We start from the raw sequence: 25,794 nt of genomic DNA on the forward strand, positions 1-25,794 counted from the left end.
ACCAAATTCAAAAATGTAGTCAAATGTAGCAAAAACAGAAATGGGTGAACATTTCCAGATATTTTTAAAACTTATATTTATACTGCTTTTTGACAATAGATGTTCAGTCTTATGTTCTCTGTTATACTAGGACATGCACTGTTCTCATGTATGCTATCTTCTAGCTGTCCTCAGGTTTTCCTATTTAGAAAGTTTCACAGCTGACACAAGTGTACGCTAGCATCCTGGTGTGGAACAAAGGGAGCACCAATCTCATCACAGAAGTTTAAACTGCTATATTAAGCTACCTCTTTCTCTATGACATAGTGCGCCCTATTGCTTTAATACTCAGTTCTGTGTAACTCATACAGGCTCTGCAGAGAGATGATGTACATTTGAATTAATGTTAAGATCTGGGTATTTAAGAGCCAAAAAAGCAGTATCTGTGTCTTTGTATCTGTATTCTGATTTTTAGTTTAGTCCAAAGGCCTGTAAAAGTAGAGAATCTATAACCCCACGAATACATAGCAAAACTTTTCTGAGAACTCTTACTTCTAATGTTGAAGAACGTTCTTTGTAAACTATTCTCTGCAGTATACCTCATCTTTATGATACACGGTGTATAAGATTTAATGAAATTAAGCAATCAGAAAGGATAACGTCCATTTTTAATATTTAATTATCAGGTTTGGAATTTCCAAGGGTCCTACCCTTTTTTCTTGTAAGATTTCTTTCTAGGATCTTCCTGTGAAAGTGTATGGTTCAAAATTTGGCTGCCATAGCTCAGGAAGCAATGAACCACGTTTATCTTCTGGGATATGTTCTCAGGCACAGTTGAATTTCCAGATACAAGCAAGAACAAAGTAAACAACAAAGCAAAACTAGTTCCCTGAACAGACCATGTTCCACAGACCTTTGTCCTTATATCTGTCTACTCCAAAATGCCTCCCAAAAAAACAAAAAAGAAAACAGTTTCCCCCCTGAAATTTACCTCTAAAGAGCCTCTGTAGGACTGAAACGATTCACACCAGCTGGCTACCACAAATGAGCAAGGGTGATTTACCCTCAGCCTCCTGCCCCACGAGGGGGCAGCCCCCTTCCTGCTACAGTCTCCTTCACACAATCATCAGTATGGGTTATCTCTACCAGATTCTAAACAATGCAAGCATTTAATTTAATCCAATCTAAGGAGTCTTATTATGTGTTACACTTCAGATCTTTAGATTTTACTGAATTACGTCAATAAAATTCATCAGTTTGTTCTTGTTACTAAATGATATCACCCCTAAAACAGAAAACCAATCTGTGTGTTTTCTTCACTTTCCCATTGTAAAGAGGCTGTGTTCTCTTTCACTGTTTGATATTAGTTTAAAATGTAATCATAAAATAAACATCTCTCTTATCAATATTTTACGTATTATACTAAACATAGGAGTTAACTACAGAAACCACTTCCACTGTTACCATCAATCAGCGTATCAGGCACAAGAATTAGGCTTCATGAGACAGATTAAGTTTTCACCAAGGCATGTTCAATTTTGTGTTCTGTTGTGGTTTGTTTTGCTGTTTTGGTTTTTTTTCTAAAAAGCTGTTTAGCAGCAAAAATAAAAGTAAAAAAACCAAGCCCTCTATGACCATTGCAAATATACTTTTAAATGGATCATTCCACGTAATTCATTAATTTAAGATGTTTTAGCAATGAAAACATGGAGCTTAAGCATTCTTGAGCTATACAGGCATTAACAGCCTGCAGAGCTACTAGCTCCACATTACCTGTATGGATTTACTGCAGAGAATTTCACAAGGTAAAATAGTTTTAGCTGAGATTTCAGCTCCTAGCCTACCCCCCAGTCACCCTCAAGCAGCTCAAGAAGCAATATAATTCTATGATACAGTTATGGTTTTAAAATAATGCAGTTCCTTTAGGCAAGGAATGTATCACAGATTTTGGTTAAAGTGGTTTTGGCATTTGATTTATAAAGCTACACTGACTAGCTTGAGACTAGTTGAGAGTAAAAACATCCTAAGAGAATAAAACATTGCCCTTTTGAATTTATGAAACTAAACACCAGGAAGGAAAGATCTTAGACTTTCCATTATTGTTGTTTAAGAATGTAACTGAGATCAAAATAGACACAGGTACCTGTGGGGTTGTTAATTCAGTGAACTACCTCATTCTTTTGGCACGTTCTCTTAATAGGAAGATATGACAGAAGTAAAGTTCAAAAGAAAAGTTAATCCCAAAGAAGACAGGGCCATATGAAAAAGGAAAAAATATCTTTGAAATACTTCTCAATTTCTTCAAGCCCATGCTCAATTCAAATATTTCTCTTTTGGTTCTCTTTTGCCAATGCTCTAGTCAGTGGAGTAAAAAAAAAAAAAAGAGAGAATAAAACTATGTTTGAAGATTTTCTATGCAAAATGTACCTATTTAGGCTGCTTGAAAATTCATGGGGTTATTCTGTTCCTAAATTGATATTGACAAAATCAACATTAGCGTGCAAAGGCTCATTTTCTCTGGCTTCAGGAGGCCCTTGAGAACGGAGTTAGGTAGGATTGCTCTGGTCAATAGCTTCTGAGGAAGTGGAGTTGCATTAGGACAAGATGCTTAAGGAATGCTGGAGAGAAGCTGTAACTTGACAGTGATACCTGTGTCTCAAAAGACCACAGGTCATCTGTGAGTTTAGAGGGACATACTCTTGCCAGAAGGCAAATCTTATCCCCTCACTGCATGACACAGTAAAAATTCAAGAGCTTAAAAGGCTTCAGGTTTTGCTTCTCACTCTTTAGTCTGCTGGAGCAGTAGGCAGCTGACCTACGTACCAGCAGATCTGAAATCACTGCTTATATTGAAGAGAACAAGAATTTATTCCAACCAATGGAAACCATTTTAGCAACTTTTTTCATTTTACAAATAGGATTCAGAAGGCTACTTTTCTCCTTTTGAGAGAATTCAAATACCTCTCAGGTTCAAAAAGACATCTCTTGTCTTAGAAAAAGTTAGCATATTCCTTGCAAAAGTTCTGTCTTCCATTGCTTTGTGATTTGTACAATTCTTTGCAGATAGTGAGTATAAAGTGGATAGTAAATTCTCTTCCTCTCATTATTTTAGTATATCTTCCAATATGCTGAAATGAAGCTCCTTAGACTGATTTAGGTATGAGATTACATAGTTCTGAAATAATTTTCAGGGAGATGAATGATGAATCTTGCATGTAGTGAATGCAGTCAAAGGTAATGCTACAATTTTCTTCTCTTACTAGTTCTACTATTCTGGAAAAGTGATTTTCTATGTATCTATTTACTAATTATAAACAGGAAGTAGTCACACATTCATGTTTTTGTGTTTAGTTTCTGACAGTAAAGTCTCAATTAAAACAAAATTGATTCCGAGCTAGTGTAAGCCAGCACTACTACTCTACACAGACTGGGCTTAGTTTCATAAAAATGGCTACTGACTCTTTGCTGTGGAATCTGATAAATATATAGTCTTGCAGAATCAGCAGACACTACAGTGCCATAGATATGTAATAAGCGGGCTTATTGATTCTGGGGACTGATCTCCTGAGATCTTGGGTGCAAGGTATCTCTGTAGGACACCCAGGAGTCTGGATCCTCTTGGACGGTCTTAGGTCTTCAAGTCTCCCAAACAGAACAGGAGTTTGGAGTCCCTTTGCTAATTTAGGTTCAACATTTTCAGAACACGGAATTCATGTGCTCCCAAATATTGTTTTTCTAAACTTTTTTAAACTTGTTCTAAATTTCATTGTGTTCAAACATATTTCACTTGCCTTTGGAAATGCTTTAACTCTGAGTAGAATTTTTTCATCTTTTCAGGAATACAAGCCACTATAAATGTCAATATTGTTTTATTGTTTTTAATTATAAAATATTTTCAATTTTCTTTCAAAAGAATTCATAAGTTATCTGACCTTTACTCATCTAGGAGAAGAGAATTCCATTTTCTTAATGTTGAAAAATGCTAGCATGCTTTTTTTCATTTTGTTCTTTTCTCTTTTTTCTCTTGTAATACATATATTTTTTCCCCCCACTGGATAGGATCAGTCCAGATCTTCCATAGATGTTTTGCTATTAATGAAAATTACCAAATTTCCCTTCTTTGGGGTTGTGTTTAAAGAGAAGATGCTATCTCCATAGGTGCTGTTTCCAAAGCCTCCCTGAAGTACTGTGTCAATACAAGTGTCATCAGCATCAAGATGACTGAGAATTCTTAGCTGCTCATAGATTTAGTATTATTGCTTTCAGTGTGTGATCTGGAATACATTACGCAGCACTGCTTTTTGTGTAGCTGTGAGATTTCTCTCTATCCTGCTTTCCCAATGGACAAAAAATGACATGCTCCCACCACACAATTTAATTGCCGCAATAAACCATTCTTTGTAATCCACACAGGTGCAGTCCAGCTCTAATCCAAGAGAAGTCTTGAGCCCTAACGATATGGGAAATTTCTGTTGTTTGTTTTGTATTCCTGAGCAGTATTCCATGTGGACTACCTAATGTGTGCCATTAAGACGTATGACCTTTAGAGAGATTTCTGTCAAACCACCTTTTGAGAAAAGTGTTTGTAAAAAGCTTCATGTTGTGACTCAAATCTTTATTTTAGACCTTACCAGGAATCAGCGCTTCCTAACCTGTATATTACATCCTGGTAGAAAACTGTTCTTCATCACAATTTAAGGAATGGATTATGAAGTCACCAGAACCCAATAATGGAGTCCTTTATGGCACCATATTTAGAGAAGTTGTCCACAACGTGAGGATACCACAGTGATTCCAATAAAGTTTAATAAATGTAAAATTAAAATGTGAATACAGACTTGTGAATATTTGTGTATTCAGACTCTATAGCATTTCAGCCAGCAACATAATTTTACCGAGAGCAATTGAATGGATTATGTTATGTGCAGTGGAGAAACTAATACTTTTGGAGCTCTATTGTTACATGCTTTCCACAGCTTTAGCTTATTCATACGTATCTCTGGAGCCAACTGACTGCACTTGTACTTGATCTATTTTTCTATACCTTCTCAGCCAGTAGAAGTGAATCTCCTCACAGTTTCAGCATTCCAAGCAACCTAGAGCCCAAATTTAAAGATGAGAAAAAAAAAAAAGAAAAACAAAACTATTTACACTGAAATCCCAACAGGCGGGAATTTGCATATTAGTCAAGCAACAGTTTTAATCCCAGCACTGCCACCTACTGAAGAGATCATTACAATAATGTTTTTTTCTGAAAGATACACTTTAATACATAGGCAAATTATTATCTCAGGAACTCGATTACTGGATAAATGAAGTTCTGGCGATATGATCAAATCCATGATACAATGATGATACAATAGATGATACAATATGATACAATCTGTCAAAATGATCAAATGACCTTAAAATGTATATAAATCCAGCTACAGGAATGGTGACATTTCAGCAATAGTGAACAGAAAAGTACCAATTCACTGTGCCTAGGCCTGCCTTGCTCTGATTGAAGGCAAATAAATCCCAGCTGAACGGAATGAGAGTAGAATCAATTGCTGTTTCAAGTTAGTAAGACTGGATATTAACCAATTAATTGCTTAAAAAGGCACATGAAAATAACAAATCAGTGTTCCAAATTCTGGAGTGATGAATGCAAATTGTAGCCGAGAAATACTCCATGGGGAAAAAGAAATCCCTAACAAAGAAAATTTAAAGAAAAACTTATGAGTGAAAAAAGCTTGATCATCCATGGACACTCTCATCCCTGGGGTACCTGCTGTTGCCCACAGAAGGCATGAGTTTTACTGACTAGATAAGTCACTATAGACACCTTGTTTCCTAGCTGCATCAGCTCTCACATGAAGCACGTCTCTGCTGCTGGTCAACAGATTAGGCCACACCTTACTGATTGCATTTATCCATCCAGATAAATGCACTAGATGCTTTAATGATACCAGACACTGCCAAAATTTCTTCTTGAGGAAATGAGCCACAATTTCCAGTGAAAAAGTATGGATGGTCAAGCACTGGCAACGGAGGAGGGCAAAGTGGCTTTTCCAGCATGGTTTGAAACAACCATTATACAAACAACACCTGAGATTATTTTGGTATTTTTCCTTAGCCCAGGAGCATGGCAGGGCACTGAAGACCCTGGTGGCTCCAGAGGCCAAAGGACTCCAAGACTGAGGGCTCCACATGGGCTTCACCAGGAGCTGGCAGCTGGGAGACAGCAGGGGCAGCCTTAACCTCAGGCACAAGGCACGCCCTTTGGGATGGGAATGGGATACGACAGGGTCAGGACATGGACCTGTGGGTAGCCCTGATTGACAGGGTCCATGGCCAGGTAGGGTCAGGCTGTGAGGAGCAGGAGACCAGCCCTGTTGTGGCACTGTTGGGGCAGGGCCTGACAGTTCTAGGGGCTGAGATGAGGACCTGGGCCTGGGCAGGGTAGGGGAAAGCGCAGGGGGTGGACAGGACAGGCAGGGCTGGCAGTTCCTCAGTGCCATGGCAGGATGTTAGGATGGCTTCTAGTAAGCCCATCTTCCTTTGGAAGTGTTTATATTCAGAGTGTTTTCTAATCACCAAATTCACAGACTACGATCAGAAAAGAGTTTAAAAAAAAATCCCCAAAACTATGAAAGTGTATTTAAAGATACATTCTTTCACATACTTCCCACTTCAAACTGAAAATTGAAATCTACAGCAGATTCTTAAAAAGGTCAGGAAAAATATAAACTAAAAACGTGCATCATTTATTTTTCCATTGCTTTCAATCATCATTTGGAAGCCAAAAGGACTGCAGCTAGCCAGATAGCTTGCTGCCCCCAGTCAGCTCTGGACAAACTGCAGCACAGAATGACTATCTCTCTAGAACAGCTGTCTTACAAGGAGCATGCTGAGCACACCAGAGGGAAACAAAAGGGAAAGGGACAGGCTAGCTGGCCCAAATCAAGTCCGATAACATCTTTTGATGGGTCAGGGAAAGAAACCTGGTCTTGAGAGGCACTGTACCCTTCACTTCCCACTGGCATTGTTAGGAGGGAGTTGCTCATGCTGGCTATATTTTCAACAGCAGGTAGGACTGGTGAGTCATTTGCAGGGAATGAGAACTAGCATAAGTGGAAAGGCTATTAGAAAAAAAACAAGTGGTACAAAAGCCCTTGAAATAAGTAGGAGCAGGGAAACAGAATTCTCTCCGGTCCATGCATTTTTGAGATAAACGCACAAAACCTTAAATCTTTCACTCTTATTTTCTGAATTCATTTTTTTCTTCTAAGTTGGAAACCATTTGTAAAAGCTATGTCCCTTTTGCCATGTTCCTCCACTGTCACTTCACCCCATTTATTTGTTCCTGTCTTTGCTCTGCATTTTTTTTTTTTTCCTACATTTTTGTTACTTTTGCCCCAAGCCTCTCATTCTGTAAATCCTTCTTTTCCAGTTTGGAAAAAATTCTAGTCTCTGACCCTTGTTCCAGTATTTCAAGACCTGTCCCATGTTTTACACCTAATTTCTGTCTCCCATGCCCTATCTATCATTATACTAAATCACTTTCAGCCCTAACAGCAACTTCCAAAAGGATTCCTGCTTTCATTTAATTCTGTTCTCTTGCCTCCCATGTTCTTCAATTTGTCATTTCATATAATTTCTTGTTTCTTCTGACATATGCTTTTTCCCATTTCTTCACATTTGCCTGACTTTCACGTGCTAGAAAGATACATGATGGTAAAAATATCAGTAAAGAAAGCACATCATTGTTTCTATTGTCAGATTAGCTGGTACTGAAACATTGAGATACTGTCCAAATGTCACAGAGTATAATCATAAATTTTCCTCTCCACTCAACAGCCTCAAAGAATTAGCACTGGGTATGCCAGCTCAGTATCCTCATCTCTTCACCTATTACCTGTTTCTAAGCAGATTTGAAGTGCATTCTGGATCCAAGATTTTGTACAAATATTGTGAAGTCTCAGCCAGCCCCTAAATTATAAACTCTTGCTACCTACCGTGTGAGTACCAATAGCCAGGGGCAACCAAAATATATCAAGAGGGGTTGACCCAAAAGAGCTTGAGAGGTTAGGTGGTGATTCCTCAATATTTCCAGTGAAAGGAAAAGGCTCAGGCATGGTTCATATCCCATGTGGGGTTTGTGCCACTATAATCACTAGACCCTGTTTACGGAATAAGGAATGGTTGTCTCCATCTGACAAAGTGGAACAATAGCATTTTAAAAATAAACTTGTTAACTTAATGACAAAGCCTTTAAACATGATTTTTCAAGAAGATCAGACTTGGAGAGAAGTGACATAATATGGAGACAGGAGTTTGGATGACAGCAAAATAAAAAAGGTTCTCACATATTCCCTAAAAAACATCACTACTGGGAACCTATCCAAAATGCCTGGACATTAACTTTTCCAGCATGAAGAAAATAGAAAACAGAAGAGAGGAATTAGAAGTTGTGAGCAGTTCAGAGTAACAGAAGCATGGTGGGTTAGCTCTCATGGCTGGAGCATTGCAATGAGTGGATATAGGTCCTTTAGGAAGCACAGGTTGGAAACAGCAGGAAGAGAAATTGTGCTCTGTGCTAAAGAGCACAGAGTGTGGAATGTGTGCTTCATTGCCATGAAATGATCCACAAGCCAGTTGAGAGTTTATTGGTCAGGATCAAAGGGAGATTAATGAGGAAGCTTTTGTGATGGGCTTCTGCTACAAGAACTCCTGATCAAGGGGCAAAATAAGATGCAACCTTCTTTAGCTGACTGAAATTAGCCTTGCAATCAGAAGAAAGATTAAAAATATTGATTTGGCATGGAATTAGGAATCTAAAACTCTGCTGCAATTGAAACTGTCAGGGAATATGAATGGCAAAAATAAAGACCTCTATAGTATACTGATGGGAAAACTAGAGGGGTCTTGTGATAAGGGTATGGAAGGGTGCAGTGTTCAAGGCTTTGTTTGCCAAGGCCTTTACCAATAAGGTGTGCCCTTTGGCTTTTCAGATTTCTATGCCTAACGGCAGAAGAACCTGTAAAACTGAGGTACTGCCCACGGTAGGAAAAGTTAAGGGTCAATTGAGCAAATAAATTGGTTTTACAACAGTTCATGAGACCACATGAGGTACAATTGATATTGATCAGGGAGCTTGGCTAAAATCACCTTGGCCAAAATCTCCAGATCACCCAAGTGATCTGGAGAGGGCCTTCGTGACTAGAGAATGGAAAGTGTCACATCATTATTCAAAAACAGCAAGAAAGAATATTTGGGATGTTAGGGGCTGGTCAGCCTCACTGCAGTCTCCTGGAGGATTATGGCAAAAATCTGCGTACGGAAGTCATTTGTAGGCACATGAATGATAAGAAGATGATTGGGAAAAAACACAACAGATTTACAAAGTTAAAATCATGCCTGTTCAGACTGATTACCCTCTCTGATAAATGAATTTGTGGTCAGAGCTTGTAATTAACTTTGACTTTATCATGACTTTTGACATGGTTTCCAGTTGTATCCTTGTAGCCAAGCTAAAGCGATACAGACTTGATGCATAGACGAAAAGATGCTTAAAAAACTAAATGGACTACAGGATGCCTGGAAAACTGGTTGGATCTGGAGACTCAAAGCGTAATGGGTCGCAATTTGAAATCCATCTGCCAGATGGTTACTAGAGGCTTTCCTCACAGGAAAGTACTAGAGCTGTCACCATTTAATATCTTAACTAGCTACCTGGATGGCAGGGCAAAACGCACCCTCAAGTCTGTGGATGAAACCAAATTTAGAGGAAGAAAGTAATATGTTAAACAACAGTGCTACTGTTCTGTGAGAGTTTAGCAGACCGAGCTGACAGAAATTCATGAGGTTAAACAAATACAAAGTCCTAAACCTGGTATAAAATATCCATATGCAGCAGTGTTGTCTGGGACTTACTAGATAGAAGAAAGTTTTGCAGGAAAAAAAAAAAGATCCTGGGGTAAAAGGTTGAATACCAGTCAGCAGTGTAGCCTTTCAGCGATAAAGTCTTAATGCATAGTTGGATCTATTAGCAAGAGAGTAGCCAGAAGATCAAGATCCTCTGTATCTGGCATTTGTGACTGTATATGGAGTTTTTGCCCAGTTTTGGTTTCCCAGTACAGGAAAAGCAGTGACACTGGGGAGCTAGTCCACTAGAGAAACCTCAAGATAGTAAGTTGCCCAAGACACTATGGATATTTTTTTAATAGGTCATTAAATTCATATTGTTGGGCAGTTATATACAGCTGGGAACTTCTTTTCCAGTCCAGATTCATTCACGACATGTATTGTTTACAAGAAAGCATAAACTGATTGGTTATCTTTGGTCCAGCACCAAAGTACTGCTGAGATACTGAATTTGTATTTCCCATGCCATTTAAATGTCACCTGAAGTTGTCTTTCACTGCACCTTGCTGCCATGGGCATGGATAAGAGTACAGCAGTGCAGCCCATATTCAACTGATATCTTGAGCCTAGCTCTTTCTAAACATGATGTAAGTACTTCACGCCTTATGTGGTGGTTTGACTTTGGCTGGATGCCAGGTGCCCACTAAGCTGATCTATCACTCTCCTTTCTCAGCTGGACACGAGAGAGAAAATAAGAGGGAAAACAACTTGTAGGTTGAGGTAAGGCAGTTTACTAAAGCAAAACCAAAAGGTTGTGCGTGCACAAGTAAAGAAAAAAGCAAACCTGTTCTCAACTTCCACTAGCAAGGGATGTCCACCCACTTCCTGGGAACGGGGCTTCAGCACGTGTAGCAGTTACTCTGGAAGGTAAACATTTTAAGTAACAAATGTCCCCCAATACCTCTCCTTTTCTTAGCTTTTATTGTCTGAACTGATTTGATATGGTATGAAATATCCCTGTGGTCAATTTGGGTCAGCTATCCTGGTTGTGTCCCTTCCCAAGATCTTGTCCAAACCCAGCCTACTGATGGGGGCAGAATGTTGAAAAGACAGTGCTGATGCTGCATCAGCATTGCTCAGCAGTAGCCAAACCACTGGTGCGCTATCAACACCTTTCTGGCTACCAGTGCAAAGCACAGCACTGTAAGGAGTTCTGCAGGGAAAATGAAGTCCATCTCAGCCAATACAGCCTTACTTTCAGTAATTCTGACAATCAGTAGTATGGCAAGAAAGCCTGCCACTTACAGGTTTAACTTGTTAAAGTCCACTTGCAAATCAGCTTTCAATTATTTATTTCAGACATAACCTATGAAGCTCTGAAAAACATTAGTGGACACATAAAAAGCAAGCGACAGGCAAATGCCTTAGAGAGAATGTGGACGTGAAGGCAAATAAGCAAGGCTCTTTTTACTCCCAGTAGAAATTAAATAATGTTTTATAGTGCACGTGGATTCCATTTTGTTGCTTTCAGGAGGTAAGCTGCTTCTTGACCGAACCTAAGGGAAAAATACCAAATGTGAATAAAATGTTTATCTCACCTTTTAAAATGTGTCCAATGGTGTGAATTGTATTAGCCGCACTCTGATCTCTGAATCTCATAGCTGTGTAAAGATAACTTTTTTAAGTTTCCTCAGGAATAGCTTAGATATTTATTACAAAGTGCATCATTCCACCCTCGAGTGGAATACACTGTGGAATATCTGCATTGAGCCACTGACCTTAATAAACAGTTTGGTACAACCACTAATTGCAAGTGCATCTTTAATCCCAACTAAGTCGCATACATATTTTCATGCAATTTTTTTACTTGCATAAAATTTAGAGCTCTATGAAAGTGTTTTACATATAAATGGTTGTCCCTTATAGCTATAGCTCACACATGGACATGCACATGTGTCCCCATATGCTTTTGAGGTTTGTATTTGTGCAAAGAATAATCAGCGACTCTTCTGTTTGTTAGGAGGGTTTCTGCCCTTCCTGCAGACTGTTCTCTCTTTCTCACAAGGTGCTCACATTAAAGGATTCCTCAAGTTCTTGAAAATCTGGTTTATTACTTTTGAGCAATGCCTAACACCTACACAAAAGGGTCTGGAAAGCCCCCTTGGCGTGGCCAGGGCCAGCCGGGTGAATCTCGAGGAAAAAAGACAACGCAGAAAGAACCATGTCTTGTCGATACCACCTAAGGAGTCTTTCTGCTGTGCCTTTCGCAACTATGGACTTTTCTATCTCAAATTGGCCTTTTAAGCCACCAGCGAGCTTGCAGCAAATGTGGGTAGAGTCCTTCCCAAATCTTCATTCGCGAAGCCTAGCCATGATGACGATCATACAAAAGAGTCTGTAATTTATAAACAGGTTGTAAAAGGGGAGATTCCTAATATCCCTGCTAACAGGGATATTTTAAAAGGATTTAAGAAAACAGAGGGGTATCAAGTCAGTTGGCTGCACAAATCATTCTCTTGGAGAGAACAGTCTGAATAGGATCAAAACAATTACCAGAAATCACTGATTCATATACATATGTCGCTTTATTTATTTATTTATTTATTTATTTATTTATAGTTATATTTTTTCCCCAGTCAGATTGGGTTCTTTTATTTGAGAGTTCTGGCTGCAGAACAGAGGAATGAGATAACTTATGAGCAGTCAACTAAAGCTGTCATCATTTTGCATGAACAAGTTTTCAGAGTTGGAAAAGCATTATTTTAAAAAATACTCACTTCAACAACAGGAGCCTTTCAAACATGAACAAAAGGGTAAGAGAGGGCAGGAGAAGAGAAATTAGTGTCTTAAGGCGGCAAGTGTAGTGGGAATCTCCTTTTCTCTGCTGGATATTTTTAGCACAATTGATGTAGTATAACAAAACAAGATAACCATGGCAAAGAAGCAGAAAAATGGATGCTCTCCCTACTCAGGTGAAATAATTAGGCAAGACTGGTTAGTAAAACCAGTCAGAGTTAAAGGACAGTTTCATCTAGAGAGATTATAAAATCTAATGAGAACACATATCTGTCCAGAAAATTTCAGATAGAGAAGAAGTCAGCTGTTAGGTCTAGCTATATCCATTTAAACTCCATCCTAAAATACTCCTAGTCATACTATTACGAACAGGGTTGAGAAAATTCTGCTGCTGCTAACAATAAATAACTTGTAAGAACTTGAAAGATTCTTTTTTAAATAATTTCCTACATATTTTCACTGGCACTAAAGTCTGTAGAAGCAACATATATTATGTGCTAGGTTATTTCTACTAGTGAACAACATTGGAAAACCCTTTATTCTTTATCCACTGAAGTCGTTGTACTCTTAGTTCCAATATGTGACAGTATAAAGCATCTCTATACGGAAAAGTTACACAATCAAAATTAAGTCAGCATATAAAGATTATTGTTGTTAAACAACTTATTTGCTACATATTTGCTACATAATATGTATTAAAGGTTTCCCATCTAGTGTCAATACAAGGGCAAATGGAAGCTCCAGCTGTGACAATCCCCCTCTATGTCTTTTTGAAGCAATTCCCACGCAGTGCTGTAGGTTTATGCATCACAAAATCTCTCAACAGAACTTGAGCTAATTAAAGTCTTTTATTAGTAACTGTATGCTTCACCTTACTCAAATATCACCTTAGCTGTGGCAGCTCTCAGACACTGAAATGTATATTGTTATTTGCTATCATTGTATGTACTCTTAGATGTAAGCAAAGATAAACAGTTTCAGGTTTAGAATGACAATAAATAAACTAAAAATTAATTTGTTGTGGTAGCGCTTCAGAAAAAGGACGGCCAAACTACACAAAAAGCCAGCTCTCAATCCATTCCTAGCTAAAAATGTGTGTTTTACATGCATGTACACATATATATGTAAATATATGCATATATATGTATGTGCGTACCTGTGTGTATATTTACACATTGAGAAATGCATTTCAAAGGGGTAGTTTCAATTAATTTAAAAATATTGGCAGAAATCAGAATGTTACATAATTACTAATTGATGAACTTAGGTTTTAGTTGAATATGTATAACATTGAATATATCAATACGCTGAATGTCTTCTAATACAGCTGACATCACAAAACAATTTAAATTATTTTTTAGATTCCTATAGAAAAAATAACACTTCATTATTACAGTGAAAGTAGGATAAGTCAGAAACATTAGTTTAAAAACTTAACTTTTGTATTTCCTGAGTTTTGGAGCATTTGTCAATACAACCTGAATTTCTGTTGATGGCAGACTTTTTTTTTAAAAGCAGAATTCATTATAGTACTCATTACTTGCCTCCCCGTGTCTTGTTAGGCCATTATTTATACCATCTGTGGTACGTGCTCTGCACAGAACCAGCAAGTTAGGCAACTTTATTTTGCTGATGAATAGCAGAGGATTTACTAAATAGGTTAAGGTATGATCTGAGAAACAGGATATGTTAGATATACTTGGTTTGTGAAGTGTGTTTTTATTTTTACACTCAAATACCATAGAATACCACCAGTGGTCTTTGGATTTTATTAATAATAGCTAATAAGAAAATAAAGTCATGATTATGTTGGATAAGACCATAAACATGACTGATTTAAAAATAGATTTAAATTATGCATTCAAAATACATTTATAGACTTTTTCTTATATTATCAGAATTACGATTAGTGTTGAAATAACTCAAAACTAAAGAATAGTTGTGTTAATTAAGGGTTTGCACTGATGACTATCACTGATTTTTAAGTAAATGTAATATTAAGTCATGACCAAAATCCAAACCCTACAATTCAAGCACAATACTACTGACATTTTCATAAGCTCCTCTTATTTATTATTGAAAACAGTAGACATTTTGATATAAGGTGTGGATATCATGATACGTTTTCTGTTAGAGGGGAAAAACATATAACAGTGGCACTGTAGATTGGAACAGGAAATATTATGTGAGACCAATTAAAGGAGCCTCCCAACACACTCTGAGTAGGTTTATTTAAAGTAATTTATATTAATAAATTGATTGGGTAACATTCAGAGTTGGTGTAAGTTTAACGCTGAGGAGCACACAAGTCCATTGATAAGATGAAATGACTTTACTGAAATAAGTGAAACAAGCAAGATTAGTCTCTTTGCTGAAATGATAATGTATTTATTTTACTATGGAACACTTGAATTTTACTAATATTTGATTATATAAACAGCGGATCTAAAGGCTTGTCTATCATCTGCCCAGCCACCTAGTCTGTGTCCAACTACAGTTGCGATGGATATCAATAATCCTCAGGAGTTTATAAGATGTTAATGTGATTTAGCTAACAGGTGGTCAGGAACCATAAAATTCTGTCAGGTGAGCATTCTGACATTTCTTCTTTTCCATGAAGAAAATGGGTATTTTACAATGAATTATAATTTGCCACTATGATTAAAAATGGGCATGACTCCCCTTCAAACACGATCCTGGAACAATGGTTCAAGACAATGAGTGTTTCCAAATCTAGAAACTATGTAATGACTCAAAGACATTCCTTGGCCTTTCAACAATATATTAAAATAGGTGAATCAATTGTTTTTCTTTATTTATGTCTAATTGTTTAATGATAAGTCATTACCAATGAAAATTATGAAGTATATTAATGACACTGAATTTGAGCGCTCATTAACACTAGAAACTTATTCTGGATCGAAGCAGACTATTAATTATAAGAGCTATTTTTAAGCAATTCTACCTGTGACTCTGACTATTTCAGAAATCAATGTGACATTACAAGGACATGAAACTGCTTTCAGCTATTTTTGAATAACTCAATCAGTAAACAAGCCATTTTAGCCTATCTTCTACTTTAATATATTTTCCAAGAAACAAATTTGGTCAATAAAATCAAAATGTTCTTTTTAAAAGTTAAAAAAGTCACAGCCAACAAACACAGTATAACTTCTAACCAACTCCCTAGTTTCATGTCCTGTCTCTCTCCTCCTCCCACAGATCCAGCCTGCAAGATGCTGACCAGTAATGAGGTACACTGCATATCCATCACACCCACTGTCTCGGGCGCAGGTGAGATCACACAGGCTTTGGCAAGACCATGTTCAAACTATGGATATAAAACTTAAAAACCAAGAGGAAGGCAACAATGTATATGACAAGAAATTATAATTCCTAATACAGTTCCTAGCTTCTACCCTGCTGTAAGTAGGCTGAAGGAACAGTAAAACAGTGAACACCAAAACCAGCGAACACCCAGGCTACAGATTGTTCCCTGGAAGGGAAGCAGCCAAACAGACAGTTTTTTCATAGGAGTAGCTTATGATTGTGTTATATACCAGCTTATGAGAAAGACTGAAATTTGTTGGAAGGAATACTGTGCTATTGCTCCCTCAGGAACCAGTCATTATTGTGCTGTTGGCCTGCTTCACTACCATATATATTTTACACCTACTAACTCTCGTGGTGTACCTCAACATTAAATTTACGCCAACTCTGAATGTTACCCAATCAATTTATTTATATAAGTTACTTTAGATAAGTCTATTCTTAATGTGCTGCAAGGCTCCTTTAATTGGTCTCACATAATATTTCCTTTCAATCTACAGTGCTGCTGTTGTACGTTTTCCCCCATAACATAAAATATGAGATTTGCACCTTATAAAAATATCAAAATGTCTACTGTTTCCAATAACAAATAGATTTTACCTTCGCAAACTCAGATACAAAATTAAAAGGGGAAAGAGAACAAATATTACAAAGAACACAAAAGAAATAAAAGGAGAGATCATGACTGCAATTAGTGTACAATTAGAATTTACTCCACATTTTCCATTTAATTTAACTGTTTTATATAAGAGTACTAACTCTATAGCTTAGTATGAAAGACACAAAAGCAGCAGAGGGAGAAAAGTAGTATTTTAAGTTCATTAAATTCAGAAGATTAGTTATCATACATATAAACATGTTTATCTCTATAAAATAAGCAGTCAATATTACTGATCTTGAATACATGAAAAGAGATTTTCAGATTCTGCAGCTCTATGAGCTTTCAAGAAACTTTCAAGAACAGGTCCAAGGAAAACCCTGTCATTGGCCTCACTTGGCTTAGGAGAGAGACCGAATTACGATGTCATTGCCTTATTCAAGGCAGACAAACGGAAATGAATGAGACAAGTGGATATGATTATGGTAGGCAGAATTTTAAAATAAAACATGGGAAATGTACTAGAAACCGAAAAATTGGGACCTTGAACCCAATACAGTTTCCGTTTTCTTCAGAGACATGATCAAATTTTAAACACAAAAAGTATCTTTACAATATCTACCATTAAGACAACTGTATTTATTGTATTTTTTAATTTCAATAGAAAAAGGTTGCTGCTGACCCAGGTTTTATTTCATGTACTTAAACACAGTCCTGCGATATTTTGCAACTAGAAACACTGCAGTCACGCACAAGGGGTAATTAGAAAATGCAAACCATTAAAAACAAAACCTGAAATCAATTCATTCAGTAACTGGCAAAGAGAAACAGGAAAGCAAACAAACAGCATCAATGGTGAAAATACACAAAAATATTAAATATTAAATTGGTTAATGCTTTAGTCATCTGAGGTATATAAGCAACACAGATAGGTTTTTTTAAAGAATATATGACTTTAATTGGTTTTGTACCTTTAATGATAAATTTACAGTGAAAATGACATGTCTACCATAATTTTGAAATACAATGTAGATACCACCGATTTCCTGCAAATGCCTTTGCATTATATTTGTTCGTGGCACAGGAGTAAATTTGAAAAAAATAAATTCTTATACACATCCACTCTTTGGGGATTCATAGCAAATTAAATATTTTAAATTAAATAAATTAAGATTAAAATTCTATAAAATAAACAGTCGTTCTGGATCTCCTCAAACAAGATTTTCCTCAGCACACTAATACACCAACCTTCATAAAAAAAATCCACAAAAACCCAGCTAAACAAGTAAACAAAAAAAACACCCCTCAAACAAAAAAAAAACAAAACAACCAACAACCCCGTCCCCCAAGAAAACCTTAAAAAACTGAAGAAACAAGATCTGTTTATTGAGAATGAGGCAACAGGATACAACTGACGTTGGCCTGATATTTTACCTCTTGTTGATTTGGATAATGACTTTTACCAACCTTCAATATTGATGTCAGTCCACCCCCACAACTTTGATGCCATTTGTTTTGGAAGAGCACACATAGCTAATAAATGCATGGCACTCATTCAATTTCTGGAGCATCTGTGGATCCTCTGAGGCCCCTCTCCCCAAGGCTGTCAAAGATGCTAGTGTCAGCTCCTCCGATACTTGCCATGGACAGCTCAAGTGGAGACGGTTTTATTTGATTTGGAAGAGTTTGCTCTGACATCTCTCTGTGCTCCTACAATGTGCACTCAAGCATTAGTGGACAAATACATCAAATAAATACCAGATAAAAGCACCCAAAATATGCTTGATAATGCAAAGAAAGGATATATTTTAGGGTATGGTCAGAGAAGATATTCAAAGCCTCCACTGTTGCTTCTAGAAATGTCAGGACAATTCAGAAATGTCAGTTCCTTTACCAGTTTCCAGATTGTAATTGAAGGATCATGTAGCTCTTTTGCTCTTTCTCTCTCTTTCTCTCTCTCTAAATAGGTCTATAAAGATCAGCTGGAAAGTGCAGATAGAATTGTTCACTGGTTAGCTTTACTTAGAGCTACAGGGTATATATGTGCTTTCTTTTGTCTTATTGATCAATCTAGCTTACATTTTTAGCACACAGAAACAAAAACCAGAAAAAATAAAAAGTCGATGAAAAACACGAACAACACAAATAAGGTTCCAATCGTGCAAATTTTGCTTCACTGGATAAAGCACTTCTTGACACAGTAATGTCCAGAATCCCCCTCCCCCAGAAAAATACAGGACTGAGACTGAAGCCATTCTTTTTTTTTCCCTTTTTTCTTTTTTCTTTTTTTTTTTTTCTTAAGGCTATACAACACAAAGAAATAAAGAATGGAAAGAACATCTCATTGGGCTGAACAATCCATTCTTCTGGCTCTGGAGCAAGCCTTTGCCAAAGTGATTCTGTGGTCCAAGTTATTTGTCTCATTGGGACAACAAAAAAAAGAGGAAAAAATGAAAGAGAGGGAAAAAATGAAAAAGAATAAGAAAGTCAATGATCCCAACAATAAAATCCAAAATTGACTTTACAATCACAGGTACAAATTGCTCAGGTCGATAATTTCATTTCTCCTAAAGATCACTGTTGTCTAAAACTAATTAGAGGCGCAGGTTCCCAAGGAATTGTCAATATTCAAAGCAAATGTTGGAGTTTAGAAGGTTATCATTCTTCTACCGTGACAGTCTGACAGGGTGACTGAAAATATCGTCATGTGCTGCCAAGTTCAGGGTGTCATTAACGATTGAATCCTTGCTCCAGCTCATGGATCTGTCTCCTATTTGGCCTTCTTTTATAGTGGAAAGACTAAAAAGCCAGAAAAGGTTGAATATTTCCACCCTCCCATGAGGTTTCCCCTTTCCAGTTTGAGATGCACTTTGTCTTCTCTTTCCATGAGGAGCAAGACCCCATTGCTGGCTGCTTCTCTGGTGACGTCCTGATCCCCTGCAAAAGCTGAAATCACTGGGTAGCCGTTTTGCATTAAACTTACCTAAAAAGTGCAAAGAGACAGAATCTGAGTTTTGAGAAAACTCTCAATGCCTTTTTTGCTTTGTGCACATCACTGAATTTTTGTGCAGGTTAGAATCGGTTGAATCAAGTTAAGGTGATGTGTGATTTCTGTCATGCATATAGACCCCTTTAAAAATAACATGCAGTTTCATTCTTCAACTGCTGTTTTGGTAAATGTGTGGCTAGAAATGAGCATTTGAAAAAAAAAAAAAAGAAAGCATCTTTTTTAGATCAGAACCCACCTGGATGGTTTGTCTGTTATAGACCTTGACCACGTGGAAACTGAAACTATATATCCCTTTTCTTGGCGCTACAAATATACTGGAAGCAAGATCAAAATGGTTCCCAATATTAACTAATACCTGGAAAGTAAACAAATAAACAAAATCAAAAAAAAAAAAAATAAAGGAGAGAGAGAAAGATAAATCTGAGAAAACAGACTCCACCTCAGAAAAGTACCAGTGAAAATCTAACATGAGCTCCATGACTGATATAAAGCCTAGGCAAAATGGCATTTGCAGCACAATTAAAAATGTATGTCAGGGGAATAAAGTCAAATTACAGAGGCATTTAAGAGGCATCAGAGTTAATAAAACAATTTAGTTACACAAAAATTATCTCCAAAGCCTGTTAGATGAAGTGCAAATGTCCACACTGCGCTGTCAATAAAGATGGCAGAATGGGGAGGGGGAAGAGTGTGAAATGGAGGTGAGGAGGGAGGGGAAAGAAGCTAGGAAAAAATCCCTAAAGTCATTGACTCATAATGCAAATGTATGCTTTTTAGCTAGCACTATTGAAAACAGAGCTACCCTCGAGTTTAATAGGGTTAAAAATTGCACTGCAGAGAGGGGTGAAGGAGGAGAGCAGATGCTTAGCACCAGCAACATCTTCCAGCTCATGTCTCTCTGTCCCTCTGGAGAGCTGTGTCGCTTGGCCCACACGCTCCTCAAGGGGCTGGGTGGGCCGTCTCCTCCTTCCTGGCAACAACCTTAATTTTTCATATATTTCAATGTTTTTTGAAACAGAGCAAGAATTGAGCCCTCTGGCAGATGCGCAAAGCCTCGTTCGGAAGGGGCAGCCACATCCTTCCGATCCCGCTGATCTGCCCGGTATCTGGCCTCGGCTCATCCTCTCCTCCTTTTCCAGGTGCCTGTGACAGGCAGCATGATCTGGCTCAAAAGGCGCGGGTGGTGAGGAGAGAAGAACCCGCGGGTCCGTGGCGATGCCGTGCGATGAGTGGGTGAACCCGAGCCGGCTGCTCCGCCGTGCCCGCCCCCGGGGCAGCCCGGCCACGCTCAGCTTTGAGGGTTACAACCTCTGGGTTAATGAAGAAAAATACAAAGCAAGAGAAAATAATTAACCTCCACCCGCCTCCCCCCCAGATCCCGAGCCTTTCTTCCAAACAGCCAAACTCTAAAGTTTCAAAAAAAAAAAGGAACAAAAAATAAAGCCTCTTATTGTGGGAGAACCGAGGAAACGCCTTCCAACCCCAGGGAACTGAACATTGCCGGGTAAAGTGTCTAAAATATGTTATATATTCAGCAAGTTGGGGTTTTGTTGGGTTTTTTGTTTGTTTTTTTGGTTTTTGTTTAAGTTGTTTTTTCTTTTTCCTCTACTCATCTTGTATCCGAGGAATATCTGTGCAAATTCATTAGGAAGGATAGGTAGACAGATGAATGACAGGAGAACAGACAAGTTAAAAAAAAAACAAACCCAAAACCAACCAACCAAACAAGCCCCCAGAGAAACAGTCTGCTTATTTTGGCTGACTCTGCAATACTACTTCAGGAGTCAGAAGCGGCAGGAAAAAAGTAAATTTCATCGCAAAAGTGAAGTGGATGGACGGGGCATAGCCTCTGGGAGGCAAGCAGTGCGACGGGGCAGAGGCAGGGGCAGAGGAAGGGGCAGGGAGGGGCAGGACGAGGCCGGCCTGTTCTTTTCTCTGTCCGGCGTATGCTGTGCAGGATAACACCATTCCGTTATAGCCCACCGGGGACATCGTTCTCCTCGTTTGATAACGCGGGAAACACCCTCTTCTTCCTCCTCCCTCTCTCCCCTTAAGAGATGCTGTAACATTGCCAAATGCGCTCGGAACAGGCAGATCCGGCGACTCCTCATCGGTAAACCTCCGAATTTGCCCTAAAAATGAGCATTCCCGACGGAGCACCAAAGGAAGGATGCGCACCTTCCCCCGGGTCGTTCCTGGCTGGGCGAGGCAATCCTCTGCTGCAAGGAACCCCTGTACGCGTCCGAGGCAGAGACTCTCACGTTAACTCCCTCTCCTTACTAGCAATGGGACAGGACAAGAAGCTAGCGTGTTTCCCACCGATACCACTCTAGGAAAACCCCGCAGACACCTAAAAGAACTTCCCACACTCTTTCAGGGGAGCTGAGCCGTAAAATTGCTATTGAGCGGGTGAGTCGGGATTAAAAGACGGAAGGGGAGCCCCTACGAGAACACGCGTGCAGTAAGGGGGAAGCAGGGACGGGGATGGGGGTAGCGAATGTGAAGCAGGCGGCGGCTAACCTGGTCGAAGTAGATGGTCATGGTGCGGTTGCTCATCTCGGAGGGCTCGTGGTTGGTGCTGCGGGTGGCCGAGAAGGCCACCTTGGCGCTGCCCGAGCGCACCGAGATCCCCAGAGAGGAGGTGATGGCGCCGTCGGCCGAGGGGCTGGAGTCGCAGACCACCAGGCACTTCCCCTCCAGGACGATGGGCTCCGTGTCGTTCTGCGCCCGCACCGGACACCCGGCGGGCAGCAGCAGCAGCGGCAGCAGCGGCAGCGCCGCCGCCAGCAGCAGGAGCAGCCGCCCGCTGGCTCCGGCAGCGCCCCCGCCGCCGCCGCCCCATGCCCAGCGCCGGGGCCGCCGCCGCCGCTCGGGCTCGCCGCCGCCGTGCGGGCGCCCCGCGCCGCCGCCGCCGCGGGCGGGCGGGCGCGGGCAGGCGGAGGGGGCTGCGCGCCTGCTGCCGCCGCGGCGCCCCGCGGCCAGCGCTCTGCGGGACGGCGGCTGGGCAGCGGGGCTGGGACCGCGCCTTCCTCCCCTTCTCCTCCTCCGCGCGGGGCGAAGGAGCCTTCTCAGAGGGCGGCCGGCGCGCAGCAGCCTGCCAAGGGGAAAGGCGGCGGTGAGGCACCGCAGCGGGCAAGCAGGAGCCAGCACCGCGCCACCCGGCAGTGCCCCGCTAGCGGGGCTGCCCCTCCCCGCCCCGGGAGCCCCAGGCCGGCACAACAGGTCATGGGAGACATGCTCGCATGCCCGGTGATCCCTCTTTCTCCCGTCCCCCAGCAGCCGTGAGTTCCCGCAGCCCCAGCCGTACTCTGAGGCGGGAGGAGGGGGCAGCGCGGCAGACTGCATCCCCAAACCCGCGGTGGAGTACCCTGCAGGCGCCTCAGGCGCCCCACAGGGGCACCCCACAACTGACGGGGGCTCCGAAACCCGGCTAGTTCGCGGGGCCCCACTTTTTACTACATCTGCGAGCCGGGTTTACATCCGTCTCCTAACGCCCCAGCCACTACGGGAGGAAATTTTATTCTTGTTATTGGTAACGCGCCCTCTCGCTCCTCGATGGAGTTGCCCCCCTACCTCTAGAGTTCGCGGGTGGCCAGGACGCCTCGAAGCCCCCGCCCCCGCCGCGGCGCTGCCCCGGACGGGCTCTGGAAGCCGCCGCCGCCCTTCTCCCCGCCTGGCTGGGGAGCTGCGCTCGGGTGGATTTGTACTTCCCAACCTTCTGTCCCCCCAGGCCAGGCTGCCACCGCTGCCGCCGACCCCGGCGGCTCCTAAACTCTCGGGAAGGAAGCAGTCGATACCCCTCAGCTCCCACCCCGGCATGCACACATTATCGCAGAAGTCAAAGCCTCACCCGGCATCTCCCTCGGAAGTTGCATCTCAGTTTTTCCCGTTCACCAGAACACCCGGCGATCTCGCTCCTGGGAGATCGCCCCTACACTTCCCCGGAGGCATCTCTACCGCTGCCCTAACGCTGCATCTTATTTTTGTTATCATGTAAAATGGTAATTTGCAAAAGGAACAGCCGGCGGGGAGGAGAACCGCCTTTTTACCTGGGAGGTCCATGACGGGAGAGGAGGGCTGGCTAGGTAGCTCGTCCGTGAACTTGTATTGCTCAGAGAAAATGAGCCGAGATTGCGCTGGCAGAAAGAAAAGGAAACAGGAGTCGCCTCTTTCTCTCCCGCCCATTGCCAATAATCATCCCCCTCCCGCCAGCCGCTACCACCACCACCCCACTTCCTCCCTCCTCCCCTCTTCACGCACACATACACATACAGACACACACAGACACACACATACACGCACCCGGCAGGGATTCAGACGCCGGGAGCGGAGCGGAGTGTGGCCACGGCACCTCCGTCTACCCCGCAGCCCATCCCTTGCCCCGGCCAGACGCCCCTCTCCCTGGAGCCGCACCTCGGCACATGGCGAGTAGCCGCGGCGAGGTGCGGTATTCCCACTGGGACAGCCTCTCCGGGGCGCCCTGCCGCAGGGTGTCACCAGTGGCAGGGAAAAGCCATATCCCCTCGTCCCCCTCCTCCCGTATGTCTACTTAAACCCGTCGTGCTGAGCCGCACCTGTACGAACATGCCACCGACACGTTAGCGCTGCTGCGACCGAACCACACGCAGCATCGCTAACTGGGAACTATCTGGAATTCACAGACTTTAATAATTCTGATAATATTTATAATAATCACTAAAAGGGACACGTTGTTTGGGGCACTTCATGCCGTAAGGCTCCACCCCGCACACTGAAAAGCCTCATTCCCACGCCCGTACCCCCGCGCCTCGGCGCCCAGAGCTCGGCGGCGGCTCGCCCTTTATTGAAGTATTTCTTCCACGGGGCGTCTCAGCTTCCCGAGCCGGGACCCGCTCCCTGACCTACTTCCGGACCGGGATCTGCTCCTCGACCCGCTCCTGGACCGGACCCACTCCCCCATCCCTCGCAGCCCAGGATCTGCTCCCCGATTCGCACCCGCTTTCAGACCCTCCCCCGGCCCAGGCCCCGCTCCCGCACCAGACCCGCCCCGACCCCACCGGCCCGCCCGCGGCTCCGCTCCAAGTGTGGTCGCGAGCGCCACCTGGCGGCGCCGCGGGGCGTCGCGCCCTTGGCGAGGCGGGCCGGGCTGGACCGCGGGGCCGCCGGGGGGCTGGAGGGAGGGAGGGAGGGGCGCCGCACCCCGGCCAGGGAGGCCGGGAAAATCCCAAGGGACAGTAGGCTGAGAAACCGAGTGGCCGCCCCCTCTCGCTGCCTGGGTGCGCTGGGCATGTAGGTCGCCCCTGCCACATGGAGCGGTAATGATGATGAATGTAAGTCAAGGTTATCATCACATATTACCGCCTGCAAATGTTTCGTGCGTCTCAGCTCGTGGGGCTGCTGCTGAGAGGTTATCGGCAACGAGAGAGAAGGTGAGGCAGAGCTCTGACAATGAAGTTTTGAGAAAAAGCCTTGCATTTTGATGCATTTCTCTCCGTTGTGAACTGCATTTCTCATCGCATATGGTAATTTCCTAGAGATCCTAAAACTCAGACTTCAGAATCTGAAAGGAACTTATCAGAAAGTATACATCTGCGTATACATTTAAGTGGTAGCTCTTGATACAGAGAAAAATTTATGGGTGTATGTAGACGGTAAAATTACAGGGAGTGAATGTAATTCACTGTGAATGAGCAGTCCTCTCTTTCAATCTTCGGCTTTAAGCAGAAGCAAGGAACCCCTGAGGGTGTCTGCCTGATGATTTGCACCGAGAAATTAATCATGCCCTGAAATTGCAGCTGAGCAGTGTGCAGGGAATTCCTAACCTATAGCTCCTTATTTCAAATGAGAAGCTTATACTAAGCCTGAAACACTCATGTTTAACAGTCTTTTTCCTGACTTCACGGAGAGATGAGATTAGAAAGCTGAAAAGGGTGTTGTATTAAAATTATCAGAAATCAGAGCAGGAACAAGTTTGTGGCTATGAGGGAGCACCTATTCTGCATGACAGTGAAAAGGATCATAGAAATTCCTTCAGAAGATACCAACACTAAATCTGACATGGGTCTGGTACACTAGGAAGCTGCTATTATTTCTCTTTAGGTCACACTACTCATTGATTATGACTCTGTTGTATAAACAAGGAATGAAAGAAGAGCCAAAAGATTTGTACCTTGTTTTATATGACTTACAACATAAGGCACAGTGGTGAGGGAATGATGGCATATCATCAGTTCTGCCTGCTACTTTCAAGAAA

The 25,794-nt window shown here is 41.6% G+C and overlaps 1 protein-coding gene across 1 annotated transcript; it reads right to left on the reverse strand.

The window, feature by feature from the left end:
• Positions 1–18,848: 18,848 nt before the first annotated feature.
• CBLN2 (cerebellin 2 precursor) lies at positions 18,849–22,404 on the reverse strand. The gene is given in 5 exon segments (XM_018075349.2): positions 18,849–19,535; positions 19,798–19,917; positions 22,083–22,348; positions 22,351–22,389; positions 22,392–22,404. Coding segments are annotated over 5 exon segments (636 nt in total). The 3' UTR covers positions 18,849–19,337.
• Between the last annotated feature and the right edge of the window lie 3,390 nt (positions 22,405–25,794).

The sequence above is a fragment of the Manacus vitellinus genome, unplaced genomic scaffold (assembly GCF_001715985.3).
Source record: "Manacus vitellinus isolate BGI_N305 unplaced genomic scaffold, ASM171598v3 scaffold_1_pilon, whole genome shotgun sequence".
Taxonomy (NCBI): domain Eukaryota; kingdom Metazoa; phylum Chordata; class Aves; order Passeriformes; family Pipridae; genus Manacus; species Manacus vitellinus.